At 39.9% G+C, this 23,653-nt stretch overlaps 1 protein-coding gene across 10 annotated transcripts in view; it reads right to left on the bottom strand.

Moving 5' to 3' along the window:
* Positions 1-23,653, bottom strand: part of MCF2L2 (MCF.2 cell line derived transforming sequence-like 2) — a 157,540-nt gene that overhangs the window by 15,926 nt on the left and 117,961 nt on the right. For 7 of the 10 annotated variants that reach the window (XM_032193377.1, XM_032193375.1, XM_032193379.1 and 4 more), the window contains 11 exons: positions 22,839-22,908; positions 18,580-18,672; positions 18,001-18,093; positions 14,345-14,470; positions 9,985-10,206; positions 9,224-9,316; positions 8,762-8,840; positions 8,111-8,183; positions 4,909-5,018; positions 1,574-1,615; positions 808-903 (listed from right to left, as the gene is read on the bottom strand). In XM_032193377.1, coding sequence (XP_032049268.1) covers positions 808-903; positions 1,574-1,615; positions 4,909-5,018; positions 8,111-8,183; positions 8,762-8,840; positions 9,224-9,316; positions 9,985-10,206; positions 14,345-14,470; positions 18,001-18,093; positions 18,580-18,672; positions 22,839-22,908 — 1,097 coding nt within the window. The remainder of the gene's footprint in view (positions 1-807; positions 904-1,573; positions 1,616-4,908; positions 5,019-8,110; positions 8,184-8,761; positions 8,841-9,223; positions 9,317-9,984; positions 10,207-14,344; positions 14,471-18,000; positions 18,094-18,579; positions 18,673-22,838; positions 22,909-23,653) is intronic. The other 3 variants (XM_032193380.1, XM_032193382.1, XM_032193383.1) reach the window with 1 other exon arrangement.

Here is a 23,653-nt window from a genome sequence, read left to right as displayed (position 1 = left end):
TGACCCTCTTCATCAGTGCATACTAGCCCTTTGTCTCACATAAGAAATATTTTTCAGAGCAAGGGAAAAGCAATATAATAACAATTAAAAGAATAATTACCTTATATTTTCAGAGTGATTGTGCATGTGGTCATTCAATTTCATTTCTATTCACCTCTCTTTCATTCCTCTAAGGTCTCTTCCTAGTACAGTCAGGAACATGCAATGCTCTCTACTCATGGATATTAAGTGTCTTCTAAACATCTATGCACAAAGACTCACATCATTTTAAAGTGTCATACAACACAATTTGGTAGAAATGACTACAAACTCCAGATCTTCTAAATCGCAGTTCCTAAGTCTTACCACTAGGTCATGGCTGAGCAATATTTGATAAACCAAAGGCTCCAGCCAGTGAATGATTTAACACATGAAAACCTAGTGCAACACAACACAACGATGATACTCTTCCTTACAAGCCAGTAAACTGCTGAAAGAAGTTAGGTTGTCTAAAAAAGATCTTCACACTTTGGCCCTTGGGGAAAAAAAAAAAAAAAAAAAAAAAGGAAACAAACCTTACTTGCACTGTGCACTATGAAAAGATCCAACCACTCAACTTAAAGCTTGCCTTGCCAACACTGCCATGAGAGCCATTTCTGCTAACAAGGTCTTGGAGGAGTCATAAATGTGTATCAGACAGGCGCATTTGGGTGGGATGCGGCAGCACTCTAGGAAATAGTGATGGATGGCACTATGTGATGGAGAGAACATTGTGGGAGTGCAGGAGACAGATGGCCAGAGACCAAATGCTGCATGTGGTGATTTTACCTTTGGGTGGAGCTCTGCGGTTGGAAAGACCTTGCAATGTGAATCGCTTTCTAGCAAGCGCTGTGCGCTCAAGGTTAAGGCTGGTGGAAGCATCAACTAGGAGAGAGAGGGAGAGGGAAGAAAAATAAGGAAGGAAGGGTCAGCCATTCAGCTTATGGGAAAGGAAAGGTTAGCACTGGATGACAACTGAAAATAGAGATTTTTTTTTGATTCAGTTCAAGCCTGAGCAAGAGCTAATCAATTAGAAAGGTGACATGAGGTCAAGGTGATTAAATCAGCTGAGCTAAACAGAGCCCCCAGGCTGAGTTAGGCTCACTGAGTTTCAATGGAGAGCAACAAACAAACAAACAAAAAAGAAAAACAGGTGATGGGATGTAGCTCTCATCAAAGGAAAATACAGTTTAGCAGCAAGCTCATTGAAAAGGATCTAGTACCTTTGACTAGGAAAACATGTCACTATGGTTGGAACAGCAAGGCTGTAGGGAGAAATAAGAGAAGCCTTGCAGCACAAGACATGCACAGACAGCAGCATTGTGAGCAATCACACTTTTGCTAGCCAGTACCAGCACCGCAGAGTCTGCCAGGATCAGCCCCTGTAGCTGCTATGCTCAGCCTTACCTGCTGAAGTCTTTCTAACAGCCTCCAAAGCTGGCAGATAGTAATGCTCTCAATCGGTGGTTAGCCAGGATGTAAGCAGGGCCATGCCATCAAAGCTTACATGCCAGGCTCCTGCGTGAATAAGCCAGCCATGCTGCCTGACACTCACATTTATCGAGAGGAGTCACAGATGGATCTAGGTCCTGGGACTCTGGGTTTCAAAGATACACAGTTACTCACATTGCAGGAAAGAGGTGGGCCTAGATCAAATCCCCTGATCTGTGCATTCCTGCCAAATCAGGTATCTGTCCCTTTCTTCATGTGGGCAGGTAACACAGAGAGGTTTATGGCAAAAAAGCAGGAGAAAAGCCATGTGTCGGCTGCCTGTTTCTCTGTCTTGGGATTGACCACTAGCTTTCTCCTCTTCATTCCATACATTGTCCAGTTAAAACCATTAGAGGCACAAATGAAGACCAGAAATACAAAGGGAACACAAAGAGACAGTGAATCCAAACTGACAGACAAGCAACAGACAGAGAAGCTGTGTTTCCAAAAGAAAGTGCATCCTATCACATCCTGATCTGCAGCCAAAATAATTCAGGATCCAAAGTGCCTGCACACATAGGTGGGTGTGAGATGAACAGATTTTAACAGTACTTTTTCTTTTTTTTTTTTAATGTCAGTGTGGTCATCTGCATGTCAGATGCATCTGGTGAGGAAGTGCTACCAGGTGACAGCTTCAGCTGTGGGGCTGCACAGAGGTACACTGGGAAGCGTTCAGCTTTTGGACTGCCCCTGTTGGCCTCAGATCCATTCCCTGCCGTGAGTGCTCCCACTGCTAGGCAATACCTGTAAAAATACCGTGGGCCTGGTACAATGCCCTGCAGGCTGAAGTTTGGACCACTCTGGATTAGCTTATAAATAAACCAGAAAAAAGGTATATAAAATACATTTTCTTCCCATTTGTGTACAACAAGAAAATCCATAGTACTTGATCATCACAGCATCATGAGGAAAGGGCAGGGTTGGGGGGGGATGCCAGTTGTTCAGCTGTGGATTATATTACTTCACTTAGTGAATCCTCTCTCACTTAGGATTTCACAAGTCCTCACAGCATTCCAGCACTAGCCAGTCATTAAAGAGTGGTTTCTAGTGTCATACTGTCTCCACCTGAGTTACTTCAAACCTTTTCCTTCAGTCTGCAGGTATACCAAATCATCCTGAAAAACACCTCCAAACATAATAAGGACTGGGTCTAGCTGGGCAACAAGCTGAACATGAGCCAGCAATGTGCACTCGTGGCAAAGGCAGCCAAGAGGATTCTGGGCTGCATTAGGATGAACCCTGCCAGCAGGTCCAAGGAGGTGATGCTTCCCCCAGCTCAGCACAGGTGAGCCCCGTGAGTCTGGTGCTGAGTTCCCTAGTGCAGGAGAGACATCAACAAACCTGAGTGAATTCACTGAAGGGCAATGAATATGATTAAGGGACTGAAGTAGCGGATATATGAGGAGAGAGGAAATGGGATTGTTCAGCCTGGAGAAGAAAAGGCTGAGGGGAGGCTTATGAATGTATATAAATTCCTGGTGAGAGTGAGTAAGGAAGACAGAGCCAGATGTTTCTCAGTGGAGCTCAGTGACAGAACAAGAGGCAAGCAGCACCAAAAGGAATAATATAGGGGAAAAAAAATACAGGAAATTCAATTTAAAAATATGAAAATACTTTTCTACTGTCAAGGTTAAATACTGGGACTTTGTGCCTTGGAAGGTTGTGGAATCTCCACCCTTGAACATACTCAGCTCAGAGCAACTTGCTGCAGTTGACCCTGCTTTGAGCAGGGTGCTTGGACTGGCTGATCTCCAGAGGTTCTTGCAGGACTTGACTCCCATATAGCTTTATGTCATTGAATTTACCGATCAGGTCCACACAAATGACTGTTTTATACGTGGACAACACATAATCACATGCACTTAGCCATAACAGTGATGAAGCTGATACACCTTGCCAATAGCAGCTCACACACACTCACACACACACTCCGTACTTCTGAAAGAAAACATTTGAAAATTCACATTAACTACATAGATATTGGGAGCGATACAGTCAGTAGGTGGCACAAAAGAGACAATTTTAGCAGAGTACAGCATGTGTACTGCAGACCAGCACAGCCCTAATCACAGAACAATTCCTATGCACCTTTATGGGTAGGACCTAACTGTACATCCTTAAAATGACTGAATTCAGCCCCTGCAGAGTCCCAGCTAGAGGCGCTGGTGCCTCACAGGGACACATATTAAAGTTTCAAATTAAAGTGAGACATCTAAAGCCAGATAGCTCTTCCGTTGACTCTCTCTGCAGTGTGTTTTGCAGGGCAGAATGCACGCACACACCCTGAATCCCACAGAGAGAAGTGACTCACTGCTCAGCCCTGCAGGAGCAGCCACATACCAGAGCATGAGGTGGCTCTCAGCTGAGCTAGCACTGAGGAAGAAAGAAATTACAGTGAGAGCCCTAAGGAACTGCTCATGGGAAAACAGAAGACAGAGTGAAAATCAGCATACAGGGTGATCCCAGCTCCCACACTCATGTGCAAGTTGTACCAGTAAAAAACACCAATAATTTCCCCAGAAAATTTTAAAAGCTAGGGTTTATGAGTTTAAAATTAAAGATTGCTTTTCTGCTTTTCCATTTTCTTAAATTTTAAAATATTTCACATTTAAAAAAATATGAAACAGGTTTTTAATTTATGAAATTGCATTCTTTTATGAAGAATCCATAACTTTTGCTGCTGATGAAAACTTATTGTGATGAAAATCTTTTGACACATAGCCTACTCTTCAAAAAAAAATATTCAATATTTTTTGACCATCTCTATTAATAAAGGGATTAAAAAAAAATGCTGTGCTTCAGCATTTCAAAATGGTACCTAAAAGAGAAAGTGGTGTTCCTGCTACTGCCAGAGGAGATCCAGCTTCTTTTCAATGTTCATTTAAACCTGCACTGTATAGAATATATCTATTGTATTTACGCCCTCAAATAATGGAGGGATTTTCGGTGACTGCATGTGCATTTACTTAATATACACTAGTGGGAAACTTATACCCAGAGGAGGCAAGAGAATCTCTGACATAAAGTAAGGAAATTTGTTAGGAAAGTTCATGGACAACCTTAAAATTAAATATGTTTAGAAACCAACTTATCCAGGATATAGAGGGTTAAAATACACATACTATACCTCCAAAGTCATACTTAAAAATAAATAAATAAATAAATAAACAAACATAGAGAGCATTTTGATGTAATGCATCAAAACTCAGACTTAAAAATTCCTAACCTGGTAACACTTTTTGGTATTAGTGAAGTTTTGCTCAGGTTTGTAGCACTGATTTTTGATGTTGGACTTAAACAACACGCATTCTGAGTATTGTCATCAAACTCTAGAAATGAGTTTGCAAAAATAAAAATATTACCCTTTGGGAGCAAAAAGCTCTGTCTCAGAACTCCTACCTCTCTTTTGTCTGGCATTGGGACTGGAATTCCTGTTTTTATTGTTAGACGCTTCCACATTTGATGTCTCGGATTTGTTTTCATATATGTTTGATGATTTCCTGCTATACCTTTGGACAAAAGAAATACAAAAATAGTTACATTCCTGCTTAATACCCAATGGAGCACTCAGATATTAGCACTAAGCATTCTTTGTTACAATAAGATGTTGAAACTTTAATTTATGGAGTAAAAGGCAGGTTTTAAAACTGTGTTCTATAAAAATCTGCATCTGTGTAGGCATGTATGGTGGAAGAAGCTATTCTGGCCCTTGCCTCCTTTCTCCTTTTACAAGTCCAGCAGATTTGGAAGGAAGAGGTGAGAAACTGGGTTAGTAAAGAGGACCCTAGTTCTCTGTTCTTTGAGGCGTGAATGTATTTGACCCCAGGAGAGAAATGTGTACTGGATGGTCATGTAGAGGTCATAGCATGTGTAGAGAAACATACGGTTTCCATTGGCTCCAGGATCTCCCAACTTCTGTTTCTTCTTTGAAAACATGAATCCAAGTGGGATATACCTATATACAACTGAACCACAGACCAGGGGATCTTTCTTGCCAGATTTGCACAGGTACTTTGTAACGGGAATGAGCCCCCTGTCGCAGATTTGTAGGGCATTAGAGCTGCAAGGTTCTTATCCTCTTTTTTTTTGCAAGTGCCTGGTGGTTTAGTTTGTGTGTTTGACTCTTATCTTTGGCAGACTGGATGTTCCACCCATGTCATTATTTCTACACACTTGAAATACTCTGTCCCAAAATGCTCATTACTAACATGTATCAGCAATTACATTGCTGTTTACAGTTAACATATGAACTTTTCTTCTTAATGTTCATGGTGTCTGTCTTGCTGTAAGGGAAAGTCCAAGTTATCATTAAAATCTTCAAAACATTTGGAGATCCATGAATACATGTACCTTTTATAAGTACAAGCATACATAAGTACAGTGTGGGACTGCTTTGTATTTGAACCTTTGACCTGTTTCTGATGGAACATTAATGGAGGTCTCTGTTACCTCCTGCACTAAATCAAAATATGATTTTGCAGCCTGATGTCAGATACAAAATGGGGCTCAAAATAAATATGGGAACAAATCCAAAGCACACTCACATTTCCTTATTCTTTTTTCTCTGTTCCTTCTCATCTAGGCTGAGATATCTATGAAACATGCAGCTGACAGAGTTAAAGATTTACAGCTGTGAGAAAGACAGGAAGAAAACACACCAGCTTCTTTGAAACAGAATCTGCAGTAAAATTCCTAGTGTCTATCTGTGTGCACAGGATATTTTTACATGGATGTGTGACTTAATCAGTTATTTCCAAGAAATCAGAGAGTTAAAACATTAGAAATATATTCTATTTAAACTGTTTATGTTTAATAGATTAGAAAACAATAAAAAGGGATCATTTTATTATTACTAAAATGCAGCAACCATCCCTTCAGAGGGATACAGCAGCAATAGATACCACAGGACATCTCATTTCAGGATTAAATAGTGAAACTTTGGGGAAGAATTTACAGAGAGAGATTTTAAACAGACTGAGCAGGATTTAGGGACATGTGATAACCACCTGGATCAAAGGCTCCAGCTCTAAGTGTTTATTTTGCAGAGACCCCAGCTCCAATTCTGAGTCAGCCCAGCCCTGGCTTAGCTCATGGAATTACATTCCCAAGTGTTGCCACAGCATGTAAACAAATAAAAAGGACTGTCAGTGAATGGATGTGGCTTGGGGACGGGGTTGGAATTTTCTGCAAAAAGATTTCCCCAGTGTGACAGTACAGGTTTGATAATTCCCAACAAGCAATAGCCTTTTACACAAGGGCAACCGAGGAGAGGGTGTTCCAATGTTTAGATAACATCTCGCTAATTAATTAGCCTCCAACTTCTGGCAGAGCACTGATGATGCTGGCTGCTGTTTGGCTAATACTACCTTCCACTAGCTAAATAACAGCACCTTTCACAACCGGCGCTGCTTAGTCATGCCAGTCACAAACACAGACTATGCACAGGCAGGTGGCTGTCACAAAGCCTAGCTTCTTCCTTCCTTGCCTTGCCTCCACCCAGCTTCCCAAAACAGGCTGCAGAAGGAGCTCCACAGTCTGAAGAATCCACTGTTTCTCATCAGCCACTGCAGAGGCATCTCACGCTGCAGTTCCTCTGCCCTTGCTCTTGTTGGAGACACATTACAGAAGATCAAGGTGGCTTCAGCTTACAACAGTCAGTAAGACATGCAATGGTACTTCGTGTTTTGCTCTCTCATGAAGTCTTACCATATTTTCCTGTCCTTTAAAACAACCCAGCATTTGGAGTGGAAGCATCTAACCTCTCTTTCTCTGGGGGGGTTGGTAGAGTGAGGACAAGCATTCATTTTTTCTCTGGTTTAATCCACTGTAGGATAACTATCTAATCACATGGCCTTTCCTCCTGGAGTTAATTAATTTCCTGCTGTCATATTTTGTCTATAACTTCTACTTTGAAAATTCTCACTTTAATAGCCTTGTGAGAGGGATATACATCTGGATTGATTTGAAACCTTTTTGTGATTACTGGAACATTTTTTTCCTTCTATCTCAAGGGTGGTTTTGCTGAAAGATTTTCATCTTAAACCTTTTCAGCTTAAACTCCAAACAAAGCATCTCTGAAATATAACCAAGCCTAGAGAGAATGTAATGCAGAATTAACAGAACTGTATCTGTTTAAAATTTCTTGCATTGAATTGCACAGCTCTCAAAGACTGGTTGTGTTACCTGGGATCTCTTGGTTTAGTTTGTCCTGCTAAAGCAATCACAAGGAAACATTTACAGTGGTTATGCCACGCCAATTCACATATTAAACTTGCCCAGCAATTGGGTCATTACAAAGATTTGCTGACAGCTCCATTTAACATCTTGAAAATGTTCCAATATCTAAACTTCAAGTTAATTGGGAGCATATGGTTCTTTTGCAAAATCAAATGATGATCTTTGAAATGAATTCTGCATTGCAATTTTGAGTTTCCCCATGAGCAAAACCCTTACTTGCCTTTACATGCCTTTGAAGAATATGAAGACAATTTAGTAAGTTTGTACCCTGGAAGCTAAACAGAACACTAAGAATTGATGTCCCGAAAAGGCACAAAGGCACAAAAAAGACATCTTCCTGATATGCCATGATAGCTGTAGTTACCTGGTTATATTGGAGGAATTCATCGGTGCATGGTATACACTCTCAGTGATTCTTTGGTGTAATTGACTTGCTTCTGTTAAAAAAAATAATAATAAAAAAAAAATGTTAAAAGAAATTTCTCTGAATCGTGTAAGTTGCTTCCTTACTTGTGTAAAAGAAAGAAATAAAAAAGAGGAGAGGAGATGGGATAACTGACTGATAGTAATATTTAAAACAATCGCTGCCCTCATACTTTCCCATATACAGGGAAAAAAAATCAATCACAAAGTAAAGCAAAGAATGGGAACAGTTGCTGTGTGCTTTCATTTGTGTGGAAGGAGATCTTTTGTGTCAGTCTTGAGAAGGCACAGAGTGAAGAACGGGACCCCATCTCCTGACATGCTGATGTAAATGGATGTTTCTAATGTTGCGCTTGAGAGGAAGAACAGACAGAAATCACGTTCCTCAGACTAATTGTGAGTGGAATAATTATTCATACACATGGGTTTAAATCCCAGCAATGCTGCAATCTCCCAACTCATCCTTGCATAGAAGATCTGTTCTTGCTAATTTCACTGGTAGTACTGGACAATGCTAGAACTTATCCCAGCTCCACGATGTCACACACAGCTACAGAAGGAAAGCAATATCATCAGATCAGCTGTGTCCTACCTCTGCATGCCTCCAGTTGTCCTGTCAGGACTTTGCGAATCTCTGAAATCCAAGTGTTTTTCAGCTCAACAGAAGATGCCTGAGAATACAAAAGGAAAAGACAAAGCAGATCTAGTTAAAGCATGTTGTCAGCTCCTTGGATGCCCTGACCTACACTTGCTCTTGGTTTCACCTAGGAATGAACCCTTTTAAGATCAAAAGAAAGCAAAGGCCACTCTTTGAGATGGAATGGCTACCATAATCCTAAGGTCCAGTCTTTGCCTTTCTGTCCAACCCACTAAATAATTTTCCATTACTTTGCTTTCTTTTTTTGCCCAAAGTTGTATTTCCACAATGACATATTGGTAATTTTAGTTCCAGAATAACTGTACAGGACAATTATAGTCACAACGTTGAAAACTTCCTTAAAAGTAATTCTATTAAACGGAAACATAGTCCTTAGAAATAAAGGATTGTCGTTACCTGAATGATATAGACTTCTTCCCTGCCATTATACCAGATCTCAAACTTCTTGTTATCTCCTTTTACATTTTCTGTAATGCCCACAGTGCTCATCTGTTTGAAAATAGAAAAGAAGAAGCTGGACTCTGGAAAATGTCAACAGTCTTTAAATTCTGTCTCCTCTGAGATGCATTTTTAAAAGACTACATTCATTTCTGCACCTTAGGGAGTCATTAAAAACAAAAATTTAGAACATGTATTTCTCAATTTATGATTTATCACTCATCATCTTAACTGTCACAGGCAAAATAAAATAACAATTAACAAAAATGCTCAAAAGTAACACTGGCTACTATCTGACCATGGGTTTATCCTCTTTGCTTTGTTCGCTTCATACTGCAGGTTGGTTTTCAACACTATGTTGACTCTTGTCCACCTATAGAAAATTTCAGTTTGAGGTTTTCAATTTCCTGTCAGTGATTTGTTCTGCCTATAGGCAGAACAGATTTCTGAGTCCACGCAGTCATGCTCCTCTCTAAGGGACACTAGGCAGGAACACGCAAGGTGCCAGTTTGTAGTGAGTTGCAAAACCAACATCTGGAATTGCAAGACATATGGCTGGATCTGTCTCCAAACTGAAACTAAAACAGGAGCTTCCATTTACTCAGGGTTGCAAGATAGTTCCAGATACGGCTACATTCTCCAGCTCTCCACATGGAAACCTCCCTATATTGTGAGAGCCAGATTTATTTTTCCCCCTTTCCCGTTACCACATTTATTACCTTTAATGAATTTTTAAAGCTGTACGAAGCCGTCTTCTCATGACCATCTGTGTTCTCCTCTCGTTTCTTGCAGAAAAGCAGCATCTTGGTGTAGAGGAACAGGTGCCTCTGCATCGGTTTGAATCTAGCCAAGTCCTTCACCTTGTTGTGACCCTTCTTGTGGTCAGTCCACACATTGAAGGAACCTTGCATCAGCAGCTTACCAAGCTCACTAACATCCCCCTAGCAGGCAAGGAAACGAGAGAACCTACATTATGTTCAAACTAGGGCAATCTCAAGCACAGTCCTTTCCTCTAGTGCTGGTTAAGTTTCCAGGCTGAGGCATGTGCCTAGGCATTCCTTGTATGGGAGAGCAGTCGTGTTACATCTGCAAGCCCATCTGCTCATATCTGCTGCCTAAACCTGTGTGGTTTATTCCTATCACCATTAACCCACTGTTTTCTATGTCCATAATTCGCAGTTTGTCTCACCATTCACAGTTAGTGTCTAAGGTCTGTCTCAGGACCTCTTTAGATCTGACACACTGGTTGTCCTCTGATGACCATGGAAGTGTCTTTTTCTGACAAGAATTGGGTTTCACAACTCCTGATCCCAAAGCAGTATGAAGACCAATGCAGTCCAGATATCCAAACAAATGCCTTAGCTCTGAAAGATCCAGGTTCAGTTTCTTCTCTGCTATGAGCTTCTGATGTATGCATCCCTGGACAAGAACTGGAAAGACATTTAGATGTCTGGAGACAGACTGGTGCTCAGAGGTATGTAGGTATGTAATTCCCTCCTGTTGCAAAACAGCATTTAAAAGCTTTGACAATTGTTTCTTAGCTCACCATCTGCAAGCTATGCAACTCTCTACAGCCTTGGGCAAAGAGCGAGTAAATGCACCAAAGAGCCCTAAAAGTATCTGAGGGAGAGTGAAACTATAAGCAGGAAACAGAGCTTTCTGAGTTAAAGCCATTGTCTGAGGACAGGACCACTTATGGGGAAATACTTCAGTGGATGTAAATGATATTTGGCTCAGATGCCAGCAGCACAAACAAGTATAGCTCAGTTCATTACTAAAGAGCATAGTAATATGTGGATAGAGGACATGGCAGCATCTACATGGTAATGGGCTTTAGAACTAATGATGAATATAATTATGCTAATGGCAAATTTTTCTTGGAGTGCTTTGTATAAGTAGTTTAGGGAATAAGCTTGGTTCATTATTAAAGGACATATTTTCAGCATTGCTATGTTCTGTTGATTATAAGGTAAAGATGTTGGCTCTGAGTGGGAATGATTTCTTAAAGCATGTAGTGCAAATTGGTCTCTCTCACACTCCCCTTCTTCTAACCTAGATCCAACTGCAAAATGAGGGTTTGTTGAGGTACTTCTCCACTTCATATCAGGATACTATGAGACTCTCCAAAAGACTCAGTCATTTCTATAATATAACCATTTGCCATTTCTAATACAGAGTTTGGTTTTCCTGCATACAGGACTGTATGTTTGCATCTACGTGTGCAGGCTGGTGTAAACCACAAACCTGCGGAAAGCATATTGATGAAACAGAAAGCTAAATCAAAAATACGCATTTCTTTTTTTTTTTTTCTTTTTTTTTTTTTTTTTTTTACAGTGTTGAGAGCTTCCTGTCATTCCAGCTACTGTTTAATACAGCACTGAGATCCAGAAGCTCAGTTCAACTTTTGTGGTAGATATGCCTCTTCAGTCTTGGGTCTAGAATTGGGATTATAGCAACAGAAATGGGAGGCCACAACTGCAGAGAGAAAGAGGATGAATGGGGATGGCAGTTTGCAGCAATTCTACAAAAGACTTTGAATACTAGCCTACAAAACCTGGACCCTTGTCTTCAGTGTGGGCAGAAATACAGAGAGGAGGACACCATTCCTGGGAACTTGTGCTAGTGGACAGTGATATTTTGTCCTAAAGAAAGTTTATTTAAGGTGAATGATTTCATCATTATCTCAGATATAATTATTTCCTGTCAGAACAATACACTGCATTTCATGCTTATGGAAGATAAGAGATACGTATGAATGGCTCAAGTGCTGCATAGCTAATGGACAAACTACCCAGGCCAAATTGAATACAAATAAACATTTTGAATACATGAAGATTTATTAGGATGATAGTAGGAAACATCTCTGAAAGTTCTGCTCTCCAAGCTTTACTTTACACTTTTAGTGGCTTTGAAAAAAAAAAAAAAAAAAAGGAAAAAAAAAGCCCAAACCTTCCATATTGACAATTTCTTACATAAGAGTTCAGCTCCTCAAGACTGTATGTGCACAGCTCCAAGAAACAGAATTGCCTATGCAATTAGGAGCATTCATCAGCTGCCACAAAACCTGCTTTTCCACTGGCATAATATCCATCTCTGAAAGGTGTTTTAGGCAAGTATTTCTACCATGCCTGTGTGGGCATTGTAGACTCCACAAGGTGGGGTGTGGCTTTATGAGCAATGGGAGGTGTTGATTTGGCATCAGACCTGAGCACCAGGGATTGGGGTAACGGGGAGAAGAAAGTATTGGATTCATGTACTTTTACACTTTCACCCCATTTAATAATCATGTAACAAACCAGCTCAGGAATGCTGTCAGCATTAGGCTACACATCCAACCGTGCTGTACCTTTTCACATCTTTCAGTCCAGGCAATAAAGCAGAGGTAAATGTCTACTACTATCGGGGCTACTGCCTGGCATTTCATGGAAGTCTGACAAATCCAAAAGTAGAAGGGGAAAAGGGACTATTTTTAAAGAATTCTTTAAGAATTCTTGTAAAGAATTCCTATTAATAAAAAATTCAAGAATTTTCAACGGCAGAAATAGCCAGGTGCTGGATTTGACCTTGTTTGTTGGAGAAATTAAAAAACTAACAAACTATATCTATCCAGCCAACAAATTTGAATATAGTAGGCTTCTCCTACATGAAGAAAAACTGGAAAAACTGAAAATTAGATGGAAAATTTATCAACAAGATACTGCTAATTTAAACAGAGAAGGAAATTTTCATGCTATATTATTAATCTAAACCCAGCTGTCAGTGTGAAGACATAGTAAAAGACCCCATGGGTCAACTTGTAATCCATGCAACCATGCATAATCAACTTGGTGCAGCTTGTAGCTGTACAGAGGACTGGAGTAAAGTCTATGCTTTACTTAAGTTTCTCAGGTTCGGGAGACCTAAACTGTGCTTAATACCTGTGGTGTTTCTCCAATCCACAGGAACTACAGCTAGTCTATGTGTTTACTAATATAATGAGGTGGCCACCAGTTCACATTCAACTCAGTACAGATACTTCAGGATAAGAACTCATATCCTCATTTTAAATATAATGCACAACCCACAGGAGCACCTCCAACTGTGTACAGCAGTGGATCTAAAACGAATAGCTAAGCATGCATTTAAATTCATTTATAAAATAATGCTGATCTAATAGGCATTATTTACTCAGCTACCAGGTGCAGATGCACTTGAACAAAAGGGAGAAATATAGAAATTAAAATTCCTGAAGGCACTCCATCCTGCAAAACACAAAATAAGTCTTGCCACCCAGACACAGTCAGTACAGACTGTGCATATCTTCTGGCAGTCACATTCTGCACAGAATGCTGTTTTTCTGGTGCTCAGACTAAACCCCGTTACTCTGATATAATAGTTCTTTCAACCAGGCTGTTCTGTGTGTTTTTCCTTGACATTTTCACCCTGCAGCTATTTCAAAATGGGCAATCACATCACCCTCAGGCCTCATTTCACCAGACATGTTTCTCTTTTACACGTCAATCACTTCCACTTCTCACTCTAGCGTTCATTTTCTGAAGGCAGTACTGGATGTTGCAAGTCATATGACTTTAGCGGAGCTTCAGTAGAGAGATATATACATTCATGGCCTTTTATTTGTACTGTGACTGTTATTTCACATTTCAGATAATGAATTTGCCAGTCACTGGGGTGGATTCTATTACCCACTTTAAATGGAAGCCAAATTTTCCTCCCTAAGAGCAAAAGATTTGGAAATGTTTGACTTGCATTGGGGTCATAGACAGTTCCAGCAAATTTCTTAAGTTACGTCAGTCACGCTTGCTGCCTCTCACCTACAAATGAGTTTTGTGTGTGATTACTCATATGGATTGCATTTGTACTGCTTCCTCCCCACATTCATCATCCATCCCCATGTTGACAGAGAAGTTAACATGTCTTTCTGGTCACTACAACGTGCCACTGAGAGACATCCTTCAAGAATGTGTCACAGGTTCCTGCAAAGTGTACCAGCCATGGGCACAGCATGATCAGTGATGACATGAACATTGTATGGATCAAGACAACAGTAAGAACAACAGTAAGAACAACAATAAATAATACCTCATATCCTGTGATAGCTATCTGGTGCATGGAGTCATTTACTGACTTGATGATATCAAGCACTGTGGCCAGGGCCTCTTCCAGTTCAGCAGTACCCTCTGAATTCTTGCTACACTTCAGCATTTCCTGATTAAAAAAAGATGAAAAAAAATACTTGAAAAGTTCTTATACCTGAAGCCACCATAACACAATCCTCCCTGAAGTTTGTGCTGCATAGACAGATTAGCAGACATGTAGGATAAAATAAAACAGGACATTTACCAGGATTGTCATTGAGGATGGACACTTTGAGCTTTTTCATATTTTCAAGTTTTATGGGTTCATTAAAGATGAGATAGGACCATTTTGATACATTTACAATGATCTTTTGCACATCACAGAATTACATCCTGTCTTTTTACTCCATACCTCCTATAAAAAAAACAACTCAAACTTAATACAATGATTTCTGGTGTTACAGAATTCACTGTTTCCCTTTGTAATTTGTTCCAGGAGATATGTATCCCCACTACTAAGAATATAAATTATTTTCTAGTCTGAGTTTGTCAGACTTGATGTTCCAGTCATTAGGTCTTAACAAGCTCTTGTCTGCTAGATAAAGTCTGAATGGGAAGAAGTTGGTTCCTGTATAGATGCTTAAACTGTGGTCAAATCATCTCACAAATCTCTCTTCCCTAAATTACGTGAAGCTTTTTTAATCTATGAAACATCTTATTCAGATGTTAACTTTTTGGTGGAGGAAGTAAGAAAGATTACCATAAATCCTCCCCACTTCTTATTCTCTACCTCTTCACTATGAATTACAGATCTACATTTGCAAATGTGACAACCTTTTTTAAGGGACAGTCATTTCACAGAACAATGCTGCCATGTAGAAAAAAAATATTTAAATATTATATTCTGCTTGAAATGATGGAAGTCATTCTATCTTCCATCCTCTTGGACAAGAAACAAAACTGGACAAGTTAAACTACATGTGCCCAAAACAAGGAAATTAACAAACAATACCTCTTGAGGGCTCCGTTTCTGTAATCACTTCACATAGAGAGATCCTATTTAGAATTCCAAGTATTTAGGGCCAACTATTTACTTAGCCTGGCAGAGCTCCTTATGAGTATGACTTTTCTTATTTCTACATGTGTTTTTTACTTGAAGAGTTCTAGTCATAGCTCAGGACCTAGTTCTCTTCCTGGAACCAACAAATATAATTTATGCAAATCCTGAAAGACACATCCTCTGCCTACAGAAGAGCTTGAACCTTATTCAGATGCACAAATTTGTGTTTTGTTTGTTTTTTTACTTTATTGCATAGGAAGAACTACTTGCCAATGAGTATCAACCTGAAATCAGAAACAGACTGGGAAAAAAAAAAGTATCTGGGGAAAAAGGGTTAAGAGATCCACATCTGGTTGGTACAGTCTTGAGAAGTCATGAATCTCAAAGGACTTGGAAGATACCATGATTATACCACAGAATCTGAAACCAAAGCCAATCAGGATTCCCACCACTGAACGGAGAAAGTAATTTGACTGTAACTAAAAGAAGTAGCATTATTGACTACTGACACCCACAGTGACCTATGATTTTGATGCTTGGAATCTGCATCCACTATTCAGTGGAAAGAATAAACATATTAGCTGTTAGACTTTTTTGTTATTATTATTATTATTCACTATTGACTTGTCCGTGCCCTATACATCTGTCAGTGGTATGAAAAAAAAGTGTTTTGTTGGATGCAAGTTTGAGTTCAGAAATGCAAAATGTAAAGAAACCAAGAAATAAAGTGTTGCAATAATAGGACATGACTAAGAACTGGACAGTAAATTTAGTTTTCTTTCCCTACACTGGCCACAATGCCAATAGAAAGCATGCCCCAGAAATATATCCAGCAATGAATCAAGACTCCAGTTATTTTTCCCTCATCATTTTCATGGTATAAATGGCCATATATGGACATGTATGACCATATATGGCCATTTACATGATTCTCATTCAGGTACATCATTTTCAGCCATATTTGGAAAAAAAAAAAAAAAGTAGTTTTTGCAAAACCAAAACAGCAGGAGTCTGTCCCCAGATATCTGGACAACCAGGGTTTGGAGGCTAAAAGCCTCTTATGGTACCTGTTGCACAATTTCTAGGACCAGTATGGATCCCTGTAGTCTGCATCCTTATAGAGGGACTACAGGTTTTAATATTAGCTGAACTGATTGAAACCAGAGGGTTGCAATCAGAATTAAAACTAGTCTGCCTCTTGCACACCAAGGCACACAGTTGAGGCACAAAAGTTGTTGCCAATTTTTCACACTCCCATTTTCCTACACTCCTAAAATCTCCTGCTGCCAGGGACTTAGTGCACCATCTTCACAGATCTCATAATCCCTGACAAATGAAATGTCCTTGCCAAAGCGTTGTTCCTATGTACAAAACTGGTCTGACCAGCTTCAGCTCCAATGGCTGTAACCCATTTTGCTTGAGAATTTTACTCCTTGATTTGATCTTATGTTTATTCACAGTCATATTCCAAATTAAAAGTAGAATCTGGTTTACTCTTACTCTTCTGAACACCTTGACATTTTCTCCTTTCTCCCTTAAGAAGAAAGCTTCAAAAAATGTTTTAAAAATGTTTTCAAAAATACTTTCAAAAAAGGGAGCCAAACTTATTTCTGGATTAAGTTGATACAAAGGTACTGGTGTCAGCACCCTTCTTAATAACCTCCTTCAATTTCTGGATTCTAGAGTTTTGCATAAAATCAGTAACAAGGCACAGAAATACTGCACAAGTGAATAACCAGACAGATCATCACAAGCTGACATAATTTAGCCAGTGCCATGATAGCTATTAGCAAAAAAGATTAGAGCCTAAAACCCTCAATGCAAATTTCACACTAGATTTTGTGACAGTACAGAGCACTGCATTAAGTCCAGATGCTTCAAAACAGCATGTAATTCATCTTCACTGCCTTCCCATAAGGAAGAGAAGCAAACATTGGCTATGTTTAAGAACTGAGGAGATGAAGACAGGAACTTAAGCCACCATCTTCAAAAAGTTTAATTGGCCTGAGAGTATCTATTTCCTGTTGCTCCATTCAGGCCAAAATTTCAAGTGTGGACCACTCACAGTTCCAACCAAATGAAAACTGAGGTTTCTATATACATCCTGTGGAAAATTTACAGACAATTTGTTCCTAGTTGGGTCTTCAAAATGTAGGCACCAAAAAGGAGTAGATCATTCTGAAAGATCTGAGTCACAACTATGGGTAAACAGTAGGTTCAGAGAGCTGGAAGAGTTCTGTTAAATAGGGTTGGATGTTAGAGGATTTGGAGCATTAGTTCCTGTTACTGTTTTCCAGTAAAACCACACTGACCCAATAAAACCATTTTCAATTTCTGTTAAAAGATAATTAAAATAATAAAATACTTGCTATATAACATATGCTATTTTGTTTTCCCAGTGAAGCAATAAAAGTTCTTATCAAGGGAGGTCCTTTCTTTGACTCTGTTACCATTTTACAACTTAGAATTACAAAGTATTTGTTGAAGAAGCGAGAGAGGATTTATTTCCAGGTAGTCCTTCAGACAACAACACTGATACGCAATTATTTAGGTAAAACAAGTATGCAATGGAATCCTTTGCACTCTCGTGGAGAACTGACCTTTAATAGCAACTGGTACTTGGTGATTCTCTGGACTGGCTTTAAAAGATAAGCATCTAGTGAAAGCTTATGATCCAATTTACGTTGACATTCCTGTAAGAGATAACAGGGAAGAAAAATATCACTGCTCCTTGAAACACAGGCAAGACACCAAGATCATTATCATTTGGTAATCTAAAATCAGTATGTCTGTGAATTAATTGAGAGAGAAATTTGTTCCATCTGCATAATTTACAGGTTACTTTTGCCACAGTGAAAACATATCTAAACGAGGACTAATCAAAAGCTCAGCTTGGTGTCAAAACCTGGCGTGCCTTGCTCATGAGATTGCAATCATATGGGATTTGCAAAGAAGCCAGCAATTCTTTGGTTTGGCTATAGCCTGAAGAACTAGGCTCCTGTCCAGGAACTATTCTATCTAACCTCCTGCAGAGAGCACATTGACACATACTGAGCACCTGCCATCAGGATAAGGACCATGCAGAAAAATCTCTATTTTTTCTCTAAGTTTTCTAAAGAAAAGGAAGAAGGAAAACACATTTGATGGTCTCCCACTGCTAGTCTGAAATGCAATTCCACCTGGAAAAAGATGCTGTCTCCACATTGTCTCCAGAGAGCTTCAGACCTTGGCTTGTTCTGACAATATTTTTCATATATTTGGAGGTCCTCTTTCTGCAAGAAAAGGAGATCTTAAGTAAGGCAAGAAGAAAGGATTCACAAAGTATCTGCCATGAGTAGTACTTTTTCTTACCTGCCATCCTAACACATAGAAGTAATTAATTCATGGTCATAAGTCTATATGTAAAAATGTACTGAAGCTACCAAACCTGCTCTTTACTTTCTTAAATTAAATACACCAAAAAATGAATTTTTCTCACTATTTGCACAAAGCAAGAAGACTGCAGACTGAAAGACACGTAGCCTAATTGCGAAACTGTTGTATTCCTGAGAGGGTGATTGATTATTTGAAAACAAAAAAACACACAAAGTAGCAAGTTCGTCTTGCTGTTCTAGGTTAGGCAGGGAGAACTGCTTAAACTGTTCTATCCAAATTAGATGTGGTGGATTCTCTCGACCTGTATTTACCTTTGACTACACTACAGGTGCTCCCACTGAAGTCCACAGCAATATTTCATTGACTTCAGTGAAAACAAAGGCAATCGCTATGAAAGCCCAGGGAGATTTCAAGCTCCCTAGGTTATATGGATGGATCCCGACCGACAGATGTTCCTCTGCCAGATTGTTAGCTTGCTAACGATGAGCCCAACTAGCTCAGAAGCTACACCACCATGGAGCAGGACTGGCTGTGCCTGACCAGCTTGGAGCTTCTTATCTCTGCACCTAGCCTGGTGGGCATGACCTCAGTTAATGAACTGGTGCCAAAAATAAAGCCCAGGAATTCCTGGCTCTCTCCTCTGTGCTTTCAGGCCACTGGACAGTGCCTACTTACCCTTGCTACAGGGAAAACATTTTCTTTTTCATAGTTACTAGAAGAAAGCAGTATTGTTGGTATTTTCTTCTATAGCCCTTACTGGCGTCACCCTGATGAATCGGATATAAAAGCAGAACTGTGCCATGCAACACCTCACTGTGTCAAGGATTATGCAATCAAAAAGCTCCACTGCAACTTAATAGAATACTAATGGTGCTGTTTCAAAAGAAGCGTAGAGTTTTCTTCACCTAAATAGGATTGTTTGTACATGTTGCCTTGGAGGAAAGTTAGCAGGGGGTAAAACCCACAAAATTAAAATAATTAAAAAGGGTAATCAAGCATTACAATTTGTTCCTGGCCCATAGAAACCTAATTGGACAGGGCAAGAACAGAAACAGTGACAGTCAAGAGCAGGGGCAAAAAGACAAGTACCTGTTTGACATGAAGGAAAGGTAAAATGATCAACAACTCACCAGTAACCTGCCCTAGTGGAACTGCCCTGTGCCAACACAATCTACTGCTGCATGCATCAGTGACACCAGCTCAGGCTGATACCTAGATCTTTAGATCCAGTTTTTAATTTCTGTAATAGTGTGTATGTAAGGAATAGAACATTACTGATAAAATTATTAGGCTCAGACTCTAAAATTTCAAGACATAATTAATTATTTAGTTACTCAAATCCTAGCGTTAAATGTTTCACACATCTCTGTTTCAATATTCAGAGGTCCTGACTTCCCACTGGTACTTTCACACCATGCTCATCATGTTATGACTTTCCTTTCCATGATGAACTTGCATCCTGGAATCATAGTAAGATTTAACTCACAGTGTATTTCTGTGGCATACATGCACAGTTCCACTTATCTTTGTTGGCTGCTGCTTTATGAATATATTTTCTTGGAGATTAGAATTTAGCTCTTCGAATCCAACACCAAGGTTTCTGGTCAGGTGCTACAGTACTTTCACAATTCCTGTCAAATTATTCTCTTTTTCTATGGTTGCAATATGAATAAGTAATTGGTAATCCACAGTGAGTCACTCCTGCCAGGCACCTCACCTGGCATATGTTTGTAAACTGTCTGACACACCTTTCGATTCTTCCCAAGCATTGTTGCTTTGGTTTAGTGAGCTTTCCTTCTTCCCAGCCCCAGTTTTGGCAGACCAAACTAGAGCGTTCATCTTATTGCTGATATAGTGCTACAAGATCCATCCTGTGAGGCATTTCAGCACACACCTCATCTTTGAGCATCTGTGCAGTCTGTGCCACACAGAGCTTTAAGCAAGGTCAGGTACCTTCATGATGGTATTTACCCCAGGTACCAGGGGGGTGAAGTTGAGCTGGCTTACTTGCAGTTTGGTTCACTTGATGATCATGCCCTAACAAGATCAGGCAAAGTGTGAGGGAGGACAAGAGGGGCATTTCTGTTTCATCTTGCACCTGATTTTGCTGCTGTGTTCCAGGAGAGAAGTCAGAGAGGAGAAATATGCTGGAACTCCATGTGCTGCTCCTGCCATCGCCTGAGAAGATGGGTTTGTATTTCTGGTGCCAGCTGACCAGGTGGCACTGGTGGAGGTGGGAGAATGGGTGGGGACATAGGAGGGGAATGACACATAGGGGATGGAGGGTCTCAGCCAGGCACCAGAGCATCCCACTGCAGCTCTTGGAACGCTTTCAAGCAGCTCTAGAATCACGGCTGGAAAGGTCCAGTGTGCTCAGACAGGATAATATTCTTCAAAAAGTACCAGTCTGTTTCTAATTACAGGCCCACCATGCTGTGATGGCAGGAAGGTTACACCGGGACAAAGGAGAAACAGAAGTGAATCTGCAACAACGTGAATTTCCTCCCAGAACCAGACATGGCTTTGAAGAGCAGCTGTTTCGGTTACCCCCGTGCCACGGCAAGAGCAGTCACAACTCACAGGGCAAGGCAGAAGCCTCTGCTCAGTGGGAAGACGCAAAAAGCTGCCAAACTGTGGGGAACACAAACACACAACCAGGCTTTTGTTTGTGCCTCCTAAAGGCAGTCCAACAGAAACAACAACTTTCTGGATTTTATGTGGCTTCTTCTAAAAACAGAACAGGAGGGGAAGCCTTTGAATCAAAGGTGCTTCTGTGTGAGCACAGACCTTTCAGGAGATAGGCTTCTGCCTTCTCAGCGCAAGATTTGAAATAGAGAAAAAGCAAACACAAAATTTAACTTCTTATTCATAACGTTTGGGGTTTGACTAGCCAATGGAAGCTGATAAGCAAATATGACAAGAGGGACTGATTTTCTTTCACCTGACACCTGAAGCACAGTTGTAGTGATGCTGATTTTACATTGGTAGAATAGAGAGGAGAACTGGGCTCAGCAGCAGTTTTGACAGAGAGAGACATAAGGTGCAGCATTTAAACATGGAATTTGAACTTTCTTTAAAAGTTTTTTTTTAAAAATCAACATATACACTAGAAGAGTGGCAAATGCTAGATGTAGTGTGCAGTGGAAGCAAAAGGTACACTGACTACAGAGAAAAGAACAGATTTTCCCATTTTTCATTCCTCTTCCCTTTCCCATATGACACACAGGGTCTTATTCTAGCAGCTGCTTTGTCAGAGTATAAGAAAGCTGTAGCAACCCTTTAAGACAGGTTTTTCTTATTAGTAGGCACTCTGAATGAGTGCTAGACAAACAAGCACCTTTTGTTATGTCAAGGAAACAGTCATGCTAATGGGGGCATGACTGGGAGCTCCCAGAGGAGGTTGCTGCAGAATTCAGGCACTGGAAGCAAAGGCACAGGCATCTGACTAAAGCCACCACTTGAATGATAAACTGAAGCTTTGGGCCTTCTCATAAACTGAGCTCACTCTAAACAAACAGCTAACCCTCAGCACTTCATACAAGTGGGGAGAATCCCACTTGGTTGTTGAATTATGCGAACACGTAAAGGAATCAGCCCCAGGCTTATGGAGCTGGTGGAGTTTCACCACACAAGGAAGGTGGTAGACTCTACTGAACCGGTTGCAGGGGAGTAAGCTTCCTGAATGGTGCAGAGAAAAGAGAGAAGACAGAGATATCTGCAGTCTGAGAGCAATCTGCCATTAACTGTTCTCTCCTTATTTACTGTACGGTGGTGCCTACTGTATATTCAGGCAGGTCAAACACTTGGATCATTTCTTTTTTTAACCAGGGCTTACAATACATTGGTAAAATAACGGTAATAGATCCCGTCCTATAATAAACCAGATAAAGGTTCAGATTTCAAAATATACACCCATTAATAGTGGATTAATTTGTGAATATTTGCTTATATGAATTTCCCTCATTTGCACAAGCAATCAGAGTGAAAAGATAGGAGTAAGTCTGTAAGCATTGTAGGATAAGACCATAGATACTCATGCAAACCCTCAAAAGGATTGACTTACTCTTTTTAAAAAACATCGGGCAAGAAGCTCAGGATTTTCAATGCAATTTTCTATTTCCTTAAGGAAAATCCTGCAAAGAAGAAAGGAAAGCAAACAATAATGGAACATCCTATTCACACTGCCATATAAACTTCCATATAAATAACTTCCATAACTTCCATATAAATCCAGATTAAAGTCTATGTTTTTGTAGTAAAAAGATTTAATGGGAGAAGCAACAATTCTGACACACAAATAAATATATTACATGTATTTTAGAAAATGGGATACAGTTCACAGCTGACTGCCCAAATCACCAATATTATCATGGTTTCATCTGCTCACAAACAACTCATACACCTGGTTCCTCTGGCTGTTGAGATTTATTTCCAATACGTAGCCCAAACACCCGCTTCCCATTTGGTTATAAGCATATTTCAGAGCAGCTAGAAAAGACAAAAAAGCTCTGTCAGATGCAGTTGTTTAATCAGCAAGCAATGAAAATGTAGGCTGAAGTCCAAAGACCGATGCAGTCACTGGCAGTCAATGCACTTAAGCCTTTAGGAAAAGAAAGACCAGGCTTGCAACAGGAAGGGAATTACATTGTCAACATAGAAGACATTCTTTCAAAATGATATGTAAATTGGAAAATATTTTTTCTACTATGTGTAAGTTACTCTGGTATAATAATTAAATTTGCAAAAGTTTGTTTGTTTTTCATTTTGTTCAACTGTTGCATCTTACAGGCAATCATTATTCAATATAATTAAATTCTCACCTTGACTACAGACAGGTTTACTTAATCAGGGCTAAGAAAAGCAGGAAATTAAAATAAG

This window comes from Aythya fuligula, chromosome 9, assembly GCF_009819795.1.
Source record: "Aythya fuligula isolate bAytFul2 chromosome 9, bAytFul2.pri, whole genome shotgun sequence".
NCBI lineage: Eukaryota > Metazoa > Chordata > Aves > Anseriformes > Anatidae > Aythya > Aythya fuligula.
Note: the sequence above shows the minus strand (reverse complement) of the source record. Positions and strands in the feature narration are given on the sequence as shown.